Here is a 15,031-nt window from a genome sequence, read left to right as displayed (position 1 = left end):
ACTATTTTCAGACCGAAGAAGGCACTAGTGTTCAGACCAGAACAAGCAGAGGCAGCAGCGAGGTGTGGGAGGAACGTGTCCTCTGCCGGTGAAATAAAGATAAAATAAAAGAAAATGGCTTTGGTTTTTTACTAAAAAGCAAGTGAACGTGGCGCATAGCAGATAATTAACTCACCAGATGATTTAGAGTCGGTTTGTTTGGTTAGTTTCATCACTCCAGAAGCTGCCAGCTGACTGACTTTTTTCTCTTTTTTTTTTTGGTCCCAAGCAGCTGACCCACATCAGGGCTGATACCGTATCCTGCCAGAAAATCTAACTGCACACGGTCGATTTCAGGTAAAGATCTCCAGTCCGTCTGTTTCGGTTTTCAGTGGGAGACGCGTCGAGCAGCGAAAAGTTCAGATATTTGAACTCTGGCGGCGGCTCGGGCGGCGGCGGCGGCTTCCGCAGCACCGCATGCGCGGAAAATGCTCTGCGCCCCTTCCGCTTTCCTTGCACACCGCCCAAAACGTACGTGGCGCGACACACGATCCCTAGAGGCGCATCCTCATAGACTTTGCATGTGAATCGGCCGCTCCTGCCGCTCAAAACGCGTTCGGTGTGAACGTACCATTATTGTAAAGTGGTACAAAAAATCCTGCACAGTAAATTCTCCTTACCAGTTTTTCAACATWTTACTGTACATAGATAAAATATACTCAAACACAACATGTGAGAAAATCCATCCAAAGACTTTTTTGCAGGATTGTTCAAATTTTCTTAAGAAGAGAAGAAGAATTCTGTTGATTCATTCTGTACTTTACTATTTGACTCATTAGCGCAACTAGTGTTTGAACATGGAACTGCATCCACCATCATCACTCCCAGGTAAAGGACAGRTGAGTGACAGGACAGGGGCACTTCAAGGGGCCAATCAGATTTCAGGTGGGGCCAATGCCCCTGTGGCCCCGTCCCTACAACCGCCCCTGACTGAGAACCACATCTGGTTCTGTTTAGTCGACTTGTATTAGTATTATACCAACCCTTCCTGTTTCATCTAACACAAATATGAACATGACCTTCTACGATTTTATGTATTTGCGCATTTTTAAAGTTGTGGATTCCAGAACAGGTTCTGTCTGAGGTCAGAACACGTGATGCTTAAAGATCTATTAACAAACATGGGAACCACTGTATTTAATTACTAGGGCTGTGTATTGCAACAAAATTGGTGATATGATAAACATCACGATATATGTCACGATATATCGCAATACTGTAAGCAAGGTGATATATTGCCAATTTTTTCTCCAAAAAAGCACACCACACTACTGTATACATAAATACAATTTGATTAAATTCAGTTTATTTTTATGCAGTCAGAAAAGAGATGAACAACGAGAACTACATTTTTATTTCACATTTCTTTGTACATCATTCCATTTAGCCTTAATTTAAAAATTGTTACGGTGCTTTTAAGAATCCATACAGTATCAGGAAATTAAATTTTGTAATATTTCAGTACATCATTATTTTTTTTACACCCCTAATGATTACACAATGATTTATTTTTTTCTGTAGTGTCATCGGACCATTACTAAAAATTCCCTTTTTTTCCTGATTAAGTAAATAAATATTAGTATGAAGAATCAAGCCTGTTAGCCAGATCAGTGATCATAATGCTGCACAATGTTCTTGTGTGTGAAATCAAACAAATTAAAATGGTGACTGGATTGATGGTATAAATAGAATTTATTATTTTTATTTTCACATTAAAAGTTTCTRAAAGAGTAAACCAAAGAGAAATAAGCTGCTGTTTTAACTWATCAAGGAAATAGATTGGAAAYAGTGTATTTATCTTTTTAAAACTGTAAACCCACAGTGTTGAAAAGAGACACATCCAAAGGCTTTTCAACAGTGACAATCTGCGTTGTGTTTAACACCACTTGATTTACGTGACTTCTGGAGTATAACCTTTTTTTTTTTCTTTTGGTTTCCAGCATCATGATGGACGAGCTGGTGCAGGACCTGGTCTCTGCACTGGAGCAGGCCTCGGAGCAGAGTAAGCTCGAGGAGCTGTGGGGGGAAATGATCCCAAGTCCCCTGCAGCAACGACGGCAGATCCGACGGCGCAGAGGCCGCAAACGCTTCCACGAGTCCTCGGTCTATCCCGTGGCTCGCAGACGATGCTGGATGGAGGCCTCGGAGTCCAGCATGGATGAGGCTAAAGAGTACAGGAAGAACCTGCCCTCTGCTTTCAAAACCTCTTTGGCCAACAACAGCGACTCCGATGAYACAACCGACCACCGCTGGCCGTGTGTCGTCAGAAGCCCAGTCAGGGCAAGGCGGCCCTCCTGGCCAGAGTCGGATTCCTTCACTGAYAATAATCCAGGACGACCTCTCAGGAGGCGCAGGAAGGTCAAACGAATGACCTCGGATGTGAGGGTCAGATTTCAGCAGAAGTTACATGCAAGGGATGATGATAAGAAAAGGCCTCGCCTGTCTCCAGTGCAGTGTCTGTCAGGACCGGAGAGGAGGCTGAGTGGCTGGATCGGAGCAGAGCGACAGACTGACGGAGGCAGGCTGATGGGAAAGGAGCGCTGGAAGAGAAAGATTGCAAAAGAACACAGAGATGCGCAAGATGAAAATATGTCTGATGGGTAATACAATTTATTTCTTCGACAAAACATTCATCCAACATTTTTATGATGCAAACTTAGTCCAAGTTTGTGCTGCCAATCAGTGTATTTACATACATTTATTATGGAAAAATGAAGCATTTTTACTTTTCAGAGAACTTAATTATTTTATAGTATATATTTATATAGTATAGCGTCGGTGGAGCAGTCAAACACTGATTCTGTCAGCCAGAATAAAGTTGCTCTGAGAAAGAAGCTCAAAAAYCCAAAAGCCTTCCTTACCCTCTAAAGCAGTAAACTTTTAACTTTCTGTCTATCTTCAAGCTACTTGTCAATATTCAGCATATCCTTTAAACCAAAAAAGTCATGCCTCTCCATTTTAAAGTGTTGATTTGGCATTAAAAATGAATGATAGCCTCTTGATTCTCATCTCTTTATAACTGAAAAGATCATCAGGGAGGGGATCCTTGATAGCTCTGCCTCCAGGCATCTGAGAGCTCATTATTTCCTTTTGAGAACTATTGTCACAAATAAATAAGTGACTTGGTGAGGTATTGATTTGTTTTGAAATATATGCCTGTCTTTGGCTGGGTAATTAAAGCTCTGCCTGTCCCACAGTCCCAGGCTGCACCCTCCTGTGTGAATTTCATTTGGCAAACCTAAATGTGGATTTAACTTACTACAGAGTGGGACAATATATTATTACAGTGAAACAATCAATACAATAATCACTCAGTAAGGTAATGCAGAACTGAAGCACTTGAAACTTCATTAGGATAAACTGCTGCAATGGCAGTTTTGACATTTTAACCAAAAAGTTACTATGAGAATCCAGAAAAGTTGAAGGGTTTGAACTTTTATTTGAAAGGCAAGTTAAAAAAAGTCATTTTTCAGTGTTTTATCTAATAAACTTAAGTATATTTATAAAATATGTGCAAAGCAGAATTTGATGTCAATAACAAAAACAAACAAAAAAAAACAGTGTGGCTTTACATAAATCTTTTTAATTAAGCTTTTTAATTATGTGGAAACTTGAATTAAGTCATTCATTCTGTCAGTCTTTCAGCAAAATATCTAATGAGCCACTGGATGAATTAAAAAAACAATCATTTGATGTATATCTACACTGCAAAAATTGCTTGTATAACCAAGTCTTAAAATCTTACATTCAGCCAAAAATATTTTTGACCTTTTATTTTAGGCTGATACACTAAACAGGAGCAGAATTTGTCAGATTATTAACTGTATTAGCCTATTTTTGCCACTTATTGTAAGAAGTTTTACCAAGCGCAATTATACTGCACTGGCAAAATATTTCAATTAATTTAGATGATTCAGACTGTTATCTAGTATTTCTGAACTTATTTTTAGATGGCTATTTTTTTCAGTATACAACTTTTGGAGTCAACTGAATTCAAGATGGCCGTCATAGTTAATCAGCCTTAGCCAACACAAAAATGATTGCCCGTAAGTTTTACAAATAATGAGCTAAAGTTTAGGGTGCTAGTAGCTCACACCTGGCAACATAAAAGAAATATCATCATCTGTGAAATGTTTTTGTAGTTGTTTTATTTCATCCTGTGTCTATGGTAAAAAGAAAACGTTAATAGAGATGACACAAAACTACTTTTATTTATAGCTAATTTTATTAGTTTTACTCCTAATTTTTTTATATTTTTAAAAACCATTTAAAATACGACACAAAATAACTGGACATATCACTGAGTAACATTAAAAACTAAACATGTTTCACACGTCTTCTTTTTTCTTTCTTGTTTTGTTTGCATACCTCATTATAATTTGATCACATAAAGGATGTGAGAAGATGTATTAAAAGTGAGCCGTAATGGAACAGAAGAAAGCTTTACATCTTCTGGTTTAATTTGCACTGACCTCTCCAGCCCCTAAACGGTATTTGTTTTCTTACTTTATGGAAAAATCAATAGCCGTTCTGACAGAAAACAGCTCTGGAGAAGAAATAAATGGGAGCACCTCGGAACGCTGTCAATCATTTCTCACTTACACAACGGCAATGCTCCTGATTGCTGCTCAGTAGACTGCCACTCTGCACTGAAGGCTGAACAAGCTAACAGTTGAGTCTTGGTGGAGGCGAAGTGTATTAACAAATGGCAGCAGTGATGAGGAGTTGACAGCGTTACAACAGCAATATTTAGACTTTGAGATCGTGTGCTTTATTTGATGTCAGACACAGATGTCAGTGTTGGAATGTCTTTTTGACATTTGGATTTTGATTCTTTCAAATCGGAGTGTTTGGTCTGTGAAAATGTGCCCCTCCTCAAGGTCACTCCCCTTCTGCGCTTCGCCTTCAGCCACCCGAGTGCAAAGGAGAGCAGATGTTGGAACCTCCAGTTGGACTCCACATCCTTGATTAGACCCGGCCCTGCCTGCTGGCAGCGAGGCCACCTGGCGCCCAGGCTGGCCCCGGCAAGCAGGCCTAACCTGTGGGGTGGTCGCTTTTTCCGGGGCTCAGCCTCCGTCTCCAGCTGTGCGCCGCTTCTGTCGATGCTCTCGGACGAAAACAAAAGCCACTTTCAGCGCCGCCGTGCTGTAATTTGGATTTCAAGAACTCTACGAGGAGTTTTTTTTTTTTTCGAGTTGGTGATTTTCATAAATCTCTGAGACTAATCCAATTACCGCAGCTCAGGGAGGGTGGGATAACCTTATAATCAGTCACCAATAAAAGAGGGCATAGATTGGGGCGGCTTGTTTGAAGAGCCCACAGATCCACTGTTATCAGCACTTTGCCCCCATCCCTCCGACTCTCCTCTGCTTTATTCCTCTGCAGAATGAGCCCAGGCTCAATAAATGGCGGCTTGCCTGTAATCTCTGTGCAAACTGCTCTGCCTCTCCCAGGAGCTGAGGATTATTTCCTAATGATTAGTGCTCATCTGGATACTGTGTTTTGCTTCACCTCCTTGGCTTGTGTAGAGACAATAAGGCCATGAGGGGAGCTCAGTTCGCCCCTAAACACTGGAGTTTTGCCCTTGCCTTTGCCTCACTTGGACATACAGTGTACTATTTATTCTAATTACAGTGTCTAATCCCTGGTAGAAAATCCCTTTTTTGACTAGATTATTTGTGCGTTTTTGTTCTTACTGTGTGCTTGCTGCGTAAAGTTGTTCAAAATGAATCAACTTTCCTTGGCAAAGGTCACAGCTGAAGAAAAGAAGTGTTTCATCTCATGAAAAATGGGCATGTCAGTTATTCACAGCATTAATTAGGGAGTATTTAATGGAAACACTCTCACATTGGCTCTATCCTGCTCCAAGCAACATCACATTACACCTTTAATACAGATAAATACTTAATGAATGCTTCTAATTAATTGTTAACATGTGTGATTCTCTTTCAGACTTTGCTTTAAATCTCTGTAATAAAACTGAAAATGCGTTTGGGAGGAAGGCTTGTAGCTCACTGGTTCTTACCTCCATTAGAGGTGGAGATCGCAGGTGCAGAAGTTGTCTGCTGAGGTGCCGCGTGCTCCAGATGTCAGCTGTTGTGTCCAGAGGTGTTTCAGCCGAGGTGCGGCTCAGGGAATTCAGTCAGGAGGGACGGAGTTGAAGAGGTGGGATGGGGGTGGAGGGACGGTCCGTCCGCGGCCAGACATCTTGGAGGTTCCCCGGAGAGGCCTGCTCCTCTCTCACATCTGCTTCTCGTGGATGTTCGGGGGGCTGATTCGGGACCATCTGGCTGTAGGTTAGACAGGCGGTCTGGATGGAGGTTCTCTTGATCCTGGCGTCGTTCTGAGGCCTCGGCAATATGGCAAAGCTCCGTATCAGCGCGAATCTGACCCTCCAGCTTTCTCCTGTGAGCAAGGTCAGGGATGATAAACAGGAAGCTAACTGCGAGGCAGACGAGAGAATTGAGCTTCCTTTTTCTCACAGTCCTATGAAATAGTGTTTTTTGAAAGACACAACTGTTGTATTAGAATCTCTACAATATTGCAGTGCAGTGTACTTCACACGTATCTTTTCAACTCGCTATTTATTTATTTTTCACTTGAACTTTCTAGAGCAGTGGTTCTCAACCCTGGTCCTCCATTTTAGTTGTTTCCCTGCCCTTCATTAAGTCTAAGTCCTGCAGAAGCCTGCCAATCACTCGTTCGTTTAAATCGGGCATGCCAAAGCAATGGAACACTGAAACATGCAGGATAGGGGTCCTTGAGGACCAGGATCCAGAACCACTGTTCTCGAGGTAGCTGAGGTGTGAGGATTGCAGTGAAACCCCTCAGTGAGGGTCTGCAGAGGGCGAGCAGGGCGTGTCACCGGGGTTTGCCTGAGGGTGCGGGTGGGACCGGTCGGGACGGTGAGCGGCGGCTGCCCACACAGCAGATGTCAGCCAGTTGTTGTGTGGAAGCGGCGGCACGTCTGCGCGAGGGGCACGCCCAGAGGGAGGAGCAGACAGGGGACCGCGCTCCTCTCTGCTGTCATCCTCCACGACGCAGGCCAGATTAGATTGGAGCTGACAGCGGAGGATATTCAATTAGATTGTTCATGTCACTCAGTGGCTTCGATCAGAGTCCCTCCTGATGCCTTTGTGTTTGCCATCGAGACAGGGRGGGACACACAACGCTCTGTCTTTTTGTGTTGTTTCCGTTTATGTCGACCTCCAGCTCCGAGTCATTAATTTTTAGTTTTGAGTGTCTCCTTTTAAACAGGGGCGTAAAAATGTTTCTGATTTGCATTGTTCGCCTCTCAGATGCAGCAGCATCAAGTTTGAGATGAAAAATTCAAACCCGATATGTCTTTGATAATAAACAGTCATTAGAAAATGTTTTTCTTTTCTTTCCAGGGAAACCAGCAGCACCTGCAGCAGTGACCCTGGTCTGTTCACCAATGATGAGGGAAGACAAGGTATCAAACAAATACTAGACGATAAAAAGGTTATTCGTTATTGAGTATTTGAAGCTGTCCAGAAACATGAAGAGTTGTCAGGCATCAGTTTGATGGAATGCTGAACCTACAAAGGAGGGTTTTTGCTACAATGGGCTGGTTGCTGAGCACCCAGGCGACGCTAATAAGACGTTGTCATGTCGTGTTAATGAGCGCCGAAGCCTTTGCTAATCTCATTAGCCGTGGTGGGGCCAGGCGGCCTCTGATTTAACAGTTGTCACTACACCTTGACTGTGAGAGGCATGGTTCCTGTGTGCACCTTTGCTGAGTGACAGGTCTGAGAGGAGCGCACTGCCTCTGGGCGATGAGACTGGTGTTATCTGGTGCTGCACGGCTTCAGTTTTCAGACATTTTTTGAAGAAGTCCCGAAACAGCTAAGAAAAAGCTGAGAACGATGTTAGTTAAACAGCTTCTTACAAGTGCTTTGCAGCCTCTAACTCACACACTGAGTTTTGGACATTCGACAGCGGCTGCATTCACTCTTCCATGTGTGCAGGTGACGATGAGCAGAGTGACTGGTTCTTTGAAGGGGACTGTGGGGTCGGGACGGCGGTGACGGGTCTCCTGCCCAACTGGGACACCGACAACTCGCTTTCCCTCCAGAAGAGACAAACTCGGCCCAACTTCCTGCAACCTGCACGCTGTTCTGTCAGAGGTGTGAACATCCTCCCATCATTTAATGGAAACTGGAGATTTTAGGAGAGTTGATGGTTTGTTTGAGCTACTAGTTTGAAAAACTAAAATACTGCATAAAGTTTGATAAAAATGTTATGACTTTCGAAATCTTGAATAGATTCCTCTGTTTTGGTTTTTCTTGCAAGTCAGTTGAAAGATTTTTGCTTTAGTAAAACGTAGTATCAGTGTTGTATGAAGTACCACAAAGTGATACTTGAGTAAAAGTACAAGTATCGTACCAAAAAATTACTTTGGTAAAAGTTAAAGTCTCCTTTAGGAATAGTACTTGAGTAAAAGTCTTAAAGTATCTGATATTTTTTGTACTTAAGTATTAAAAGTAAAAGTGTTGATTTAAAATGAGCAGTTAGATTTTCTGTAACATTTATTAGGAGGTGACCTCCCCCCCAAAAAATTCAGAAATGACTATATCGTATTAAGATAATTAATTTATGTTAAATTTATGATGCACTAGTCTCTCTGTTTCAGTTTATATACATATATCAAGGCTGCACAAACATTTCCCCCAAAATGTAAATCTATCTGAGGGCTGCGGCCAAGTCCAATAATATAATTCATGAAATACAAATACTTCTTAAGTACAGTCCTTTTATTTTAATGATTATGTCCTGCTGGAGTGTGACATGATTTGTTTGTGTACAAACTAATACAGTATCAGAGTTTTATATATTTATACTTCTCATTCAACCACAATTAAATTCACTCTATCTCGGAGGCACAATTTATATGGATAGTATTTATTTTTTTTACAATAACAAGCTGGAATGAAAACAAACTAAAATGAAATAAAAGTAATAACTTTGTACTTCTCACCTTTTTTAAATGGAAGAAGTAAAAAGTACAGATAATTGTGTGAAAGTGTAAGAAGTAGAAGTAAAAAGTAGGCTGAAAAATAATTACTCAAGTAAAGTACAGATACCCAAAAATTCTACTTAAGTACAGTAACAAAGTATTTGTACTTTGTTACTTTAAAACTCTGCGTAGTATTTTAGTATTTTAATTTGTCAGTACAAGAAGATGAAGTTTATGATTTTGCACCTGTTGCAGGCTGTCACTCTCGTCCCGATCGACTGCTTTGCTCAGCTGCTGGCTGCTTCAGGAGGGACAGGAGACGACTTCCCAGGAAGGTCCACAAACGCTTTAATTCTTTTCTTCACTGTTAAATATATTTAAAACCTTTAGTTCAGTTTGTGTGTTGTTTTCTGTGTCTGTGCTGGACAGAACCCCAACATGTCAGTGTTTGTAGAAAGACTGAGGCACTTCTCCCAGGATCAGTGCCAGAGAAAGTAAGATATGCTCATATTTAAAAACAAAATGAGGCGGAAGTTCAATCAGTTCTCATCCTTTGATTGTCTCCTTGTAGCTACTGGCTGCCTCCTGTTGGAAAACAAGACAGAAACCAGGTGAACTATTATAACTATTATGTGAATTATGGTTTATTTATTACTCTCAGACCTTGTTTTAATGATAAAAATGTTAAAATATGAATCTTATTGATGCTCTAAATTTTCAGTTAAACCCTCTGTGTCCAGTTTGTCCCATTGACACGATGTCAGAAAGTTCCCATCTCAGGTGTTCCACCTCGCTCTTCAGAAACAGGTAGTTGTTTGTTCTCATCTTATCAGTCAGGATAAGAGGTATATTTACTGGGAACAATAAAATGTTCTCCTTTCTCATAAAAATAAGACTTTCTATGTCAAAAACAACTTGTTTTATAGCTCACATAGCAGCACATTGATTTATTGCTGAATCAGCAGTCACACTATTAAAGCAGAACTGTCAGATATGGGCAAATAATGTGAGGTTTTGCGTGATATATGTATATATGACCATTTAGATGTGTTAACAGTGCTAATACTCTAATTAAATAAACATTTCATTTATGTGAGTCTGACTTTAAAGTCAAGTTGAGCTAACAAAAGTAAGCCACAGAAGTAACACTCAAATTCAGCTCAGCTTATTACTTTTCAAGGTCAGCGTCCTACAAAATACAAAAAATACCGTGTTGGTTTAATGCTAATTTAAATTCTAACATTTCTGGAACTGCACAGAGACATTAGAGAAATCCAAATGAGTGGTTTGTCAAAGCGTCACATTGCTTCCAGTCATCCCTGGAACAGTTGGATCTGCGTGGGGGGAGCTGTGGAGAAGCTGAGCGGCCCTCTAGGCTCCCAGACTGTGGGCTTCCTCGTTGTGTTGTTTCCTCGCTGCCTATTTATGATGCATTCTTCTTCTTCTTCTTCCTTTTTTTTTGTTTCTCACACACACGCGAGGCACCTCTCCCTCCCTCTCTCTTGGGTTGTTTCACAGAAGCGCTCCGGCTCTTCTTGATGAGGGGCAAAAACACGACTGCTATGAAAAGCCCCCCGACTTCTTAGGGCTTTCTTTTCTAAACTGGCCCTTTCTTCTCCACCTGAAAGGTTCCTTCAGATTCCAGTTTAAGGCATTGTGAATACTAATTTCTTCTATTAAAAAGCCCTCATATCCCTGCCATGCTCTCATTTGAATGACAGACACAGGGGAGATCTCTTAATTCCTTTAAAGTGGGATTCAAGACCCTTCACTTCAAAAAGTATAAATCATACTCCCAAATGAATGAGTGAAGGAAGGGGGGGAGGGCGGTGAGAGGGGCTTCTGATGTTTTCAGTTGGACGTCATGGCTGAATCTATCCTCAGGAGCTGCTCCAGTAAAATGTCTGCCTGGTGTTTATGACCTGGTTTTGCACTCATGGAACTTGCTTGGGTCACCTGAGTTCATATAAACAATCACAGTTAGGGGTGTCCCAATACCAGGTTTTCTCAAACCGAGTACTGATATCGAGTTCTTACTTAGTTGTCTTACTGTCTTACTGCACTTAGTTGGATTACTGAGATGCATCAGACTTCTTGCTTAGTTAGAATTTAAACATTACACAATGACTGTAAAACACTTTTTATTTTTAAGGACCTGGTGCTAAATCAGATACATATCTGATGTTTTTTCAAAGTGACTGCAATTTGAACGATCATGTCACATTTTATCCGACTTTTACATCAGTGAGGAGTGGGTAAGCAGATCGATCCAAGTAATAATAATGATAGTAACCTCGAGTCATGTTGTTTAAATCTTGTAACTTCACAAGTCAGCTACAGAACAGTAGTCTATTTGCGTTGTCGTTTTACTTGAAATTTTCCATGACTCCACAGAAATATATGATGGCAACTATGGTTTCGGACCAAGTTGATACTAAAGTTACTGATCGATACCTTGGTTAGTTCTACGTTCAGCACGTCCCTTTGTTCCATAAATACAGTACACGCTTCAGAGCCGACCAGAGGCAGGTTCAAATGTAAACAGTGAACTAAACAAACATACAAGCTAAATATTTAACCCGCTCTGATCGCACAACGACTTTAGAATCGACATGCTAACAAGTAGCATCCACAGATAGAGACCTGTTTACTTCTGTAAACAGCGAGCTGCATGGGGCTTGCATTGACAGCAGGAAGCATTTACACTAGAGTCTAATGTCGCATTTAAATGTGAACATCCACGCAAATTAAAAAAAAAGTTTTATGGCTCCAGATATAGAGGCATTTCGAACGAGTACGAGTACTTTTAAAAATGCTCGTATCAGGCCTGACAACACTAGTCACGATCAAACAAAAAATGGTTTATATTAAAATATGAAAGCTCATACCTGCTGATTATCACCTGTCAGTAAGAACAATAATGCTTTTACTCATGTCTGTGTTTGTTTTTCTGCACACTTAGCAAACTATCTCATGGTTTACCAAATAGATGTTAATCCTACTTTACCAGTGTAATTATTGGGTGTAGACCGACAACTGAATAACTTATAGAGTCAGACCATTTCAAGATGGCCACCACAGCTAACTGAACTTAGCCTAAACAAAAGGGGTGATAAGTCGGTGAATTTTACAAATACTGAGCTAAAATTTGTGGTAGTATTAGCTGAGAGTCATTCACAGCACATATTACATACCCACATTAATTTTACATTATTAATATTACATGAGATTGTATAAAAAGGCTAAAACTTCATCATATCTCAACAGAAGATGATTTTAGTCCAGGGGTCGGCAATCCTGGTTCTCGAGGGCTACTATCCTGCATGTTTTACTTGTTTCTGTGCTCCAACACACCTAATGTGAATGAATGGATGATTATCAGATTTCAGCAGAAATTGAAGACGTTGAAGACAAACAATCACTGAATCAGGTGTGTTGGAGGAGGGAAACCAGTAAAGCATGCAAGGCCAGGATTGCCTACCCACATCTTTGTCCTTTGGCATTAAAGGTGGCGAGCGATATGCATTCCTAAGTTAGGCCATTAGTTAAACTTAATTTTGATTACATCAGATGCTTTTTCTTTTATGTTTTGCCTTCGTGATTCATTTCTAACTAATTACGTTTTCTTGTATTGTCGAAACAGTGCAGAATTGTGACAAGGTGTCATCTGTTTTCTTGTTTTCTTTTTGTCCCATGCTACTCATTCCTGTCTCTGAGGCACCATTCTCTGTGGGATTTGTCGCTCCTCTGCGAGGCGTTGACCACCTTAAAATGCCTCACCGCCTCTAAACCTGAGCCGTGCAGCAGCAGCTTTTATCTATTGACCTATTTGTTTTTAAATAACACTCGCGACGTGAGATAAATCATAGTCTTACACCACTCCCTTCCCCAGTTTTCATTTTAATTGTGAGATCACAGTGTCAGCAGTTAGTATATTGGTGTGAGTGGCCTATTGATTATTGATTTGGAGTTATTGATTATGTTCCCAGGAGACCCTAATCCTTTCTGATTCATTTGAATACCTATATTAATCTTGAGATCCTGCTCCCACCTGAAGCACCGTGTACCCTAATGAAAATAGATGGTCATTTTGTATCTATGGCCTCTCACTCCTCTTTTGATTTATTGTTTCTAATTGATATATTTGCTTTTGGATGCGCAAGCCAAAATTACAATTGACCCTGTGTCAGTGCTGTTTTTACTCGGCACCCAAAGGGACTTCATTGCATTGAAAGGTGCCTCATATGACCTGAAAAATCCATCTTGGACTCTCTCTTTCCTCAGTGTCCTTGTGTCTTTGATAGTATTTAGTTGTTCTTGGCCACCTTCACTCTTTTTTCCCCCAACACCTCAAAGTCAATCTTTGTTTTTATCATCACATTTTCTGCAAATTTAGACAGAAACATCTGTCAGGCTTTGGAAAACTGATGAAGTAACAGATGTTAAACAATAACAACAGTTCTGTGCTTTATTATTTTTTTTACCACTGTTTACAGTTTTATATGGCACCGTGTCGTACGCTGATAAAAAGCTTTTGGTTTCTTCTCTGAGATGAATGGTTGTGTTTTTCCTTGGTTAATGAGCCAGCTGATAGTATTCTTATGTCTGATTTGCATTGTGTTGAGTGCCTCAATGGGCTCCTGATGGCTCCACTGTCTCCCAGTGTTCTGCAGCAGCAAAAAGGGCCCTTTTAACCTCCTGGCTGCAGGGTGGGAGGGGGGGACCACTGCGCGTCTCGGCCTTGATGCGGTGAGAAAAGAGACGGAGGGATGGACCTCCATACATTAAGACCAAATGCATCACAGTATTACTTTTAATGCCGCAGGCGTGCCCTGTGAAATAACGCCACGTTTAAATGTGGATCGATTTTGGAATTAAAAAGTTAGTTTGCAAAGATTTACTGTGGGGAGTTCAATGTCTGAGCTCTTTATCAGGGGCGCAAATGGCTGGTTATGTGCTGTCCGACAGAGGTACGATTGAGGGATCGATAGGCGCGTGATTTACTAACTGGAGTACAGGTAATCAATAAGTATAAAAGTAAATGAAATATGCATTACTGGGATTTTATTAGAGAAAGGTAGCAGGGAGAGAATAACGGTCAGGCCATTTATTTTTATATCTATTGATTATACAACATAGGGACTTCGCTCAAAGCGTGCCCTGAGCAGCTCTCAACACCCAGCGCCTGCACGCCCGTCATGTGATTTATGGGTGTTGAGGTCATGGAACACGCTGCCAGTTAAAAGGCTGTCCTGACGGGGCCTCTCCGGAGCATGTGTCTGTTAGAGCTGCGAGCTTTATGTAGCCGGCTGTCTGAGATGAATGGTTAACAAGGAGATTTCTTCTGTGGGAGTTTTTTTTATGTTGCAGGCTTTTCTTTAATTTTTATTCTGCTAATAACTTATAGTTAAGTAGAATTTAGCCACAATTTTAACCTGTTATTCAGGCATTCTCTCTTTTTTATTTTATCCCTGTGGTTGGTTCTTTTCTTGCACAAACATACATTGATTAAATCACTTCCCACTCACAGGTGATGGAGCAAGAATTGACTTTAAATTTACACCTTATACGTTTGTGTTATTAGGCTTTTACCAGAGCTATCTAAAGCACTTAAAATATGTAAATAACTAAGTAAAAGTAAAAATTCCTTAACAGAAAATACCTTTGGTAAGGATGAATTTCAATAAGAAAGTCATAAAACTGCTCACATTGGGCCTCGTGCAAAATCATTTTCATATTCTTATCCTAAATTTCTCTTACTTTTTTTCCTTATAAACGGCTCGTTCGAACATGCCACGTCAGATTAAACATACGCTTCTATCTTCAGGGAAAGTGTTTAAAAGAGAAACATAAACATGATGAATTTATTTCCTTTATTTAACCAGGAAAGTCCCATTGAGATTAAAAACCTCTTTTTCAAGGGAGTCCTGGCCAAGAGGCAGCAAAAAGTATACATTTACATAAAAATTACACAATTAAAACACAATACAAACAATCACTAATAAAAACATTGAC

At 40.7% G+C, this 15,031-nt stretch overlaps 1 protein-coding gene across 1 annotated transcript in view; it reads left to right on the top strand.

The window, feature by feature from the left end:
* The first annotated feature begins 271 nt into the window (after positions 1–271).
* The window catches only part of LOC106520466 (G patch domain-containing protein 2-like), a 28,009-nt gene continuing 13,249 nt past the window's right edge, over positions 272–15,031 (top strand). The window contains exons 1-8 of the mRNA XM_014012587.1: positions 272–336; positions 1,980–2,639; positions 7,431–7,492; positions 8,028–8,186; positions 9,272–9,351; positions 9,446–9,510; positions 9,588–9,627; positions 9,738–9,823. Coding sequence (XP_013868041.1) covers positions 1,984–2,639; positions 7,431–7,492; positions 8,028–8,186; positions 9,272–9,351; positions 9,446–9,510; positions 9,588–9,627; positions 9,738–9,823 — 1,148 coding nt within the window. The 5' untranslated portion in view covers positions 272–336; positions 1,980–1,983. The remainder of the gene's footprint in view (positions 337–1,979; positions 2,640–7,430; positions 7,493–8,027; positions 8,187–9,271; positions 9,352–9,445; positions 9,511–9,587; positions 9,628–9,737; positions 9,824–15,031) is intronic.

Source organism: Austrofundulus limnaeus, unplaced genomic scaffold, assembly GCF_001266775.1.
Source record: "Austrofundulus limnaeus strain Quisiro unplaced genomic scaffold, Austrofundulus_limnaeus-1.0 Scaffold2, whole genome shotgun sequence".
Lineage (NCBI taxonomy): Eukaryota > Metazoa > Chordata > Actinopteri > Cyprinodontiformes > Rivulidae > Austrofundulus > Austrofundulus limnaeus.
Note: the sequence above shows the minus strand (reverse complement) of the source record. Positions and strands in the feature narration are given on the sequence as shown.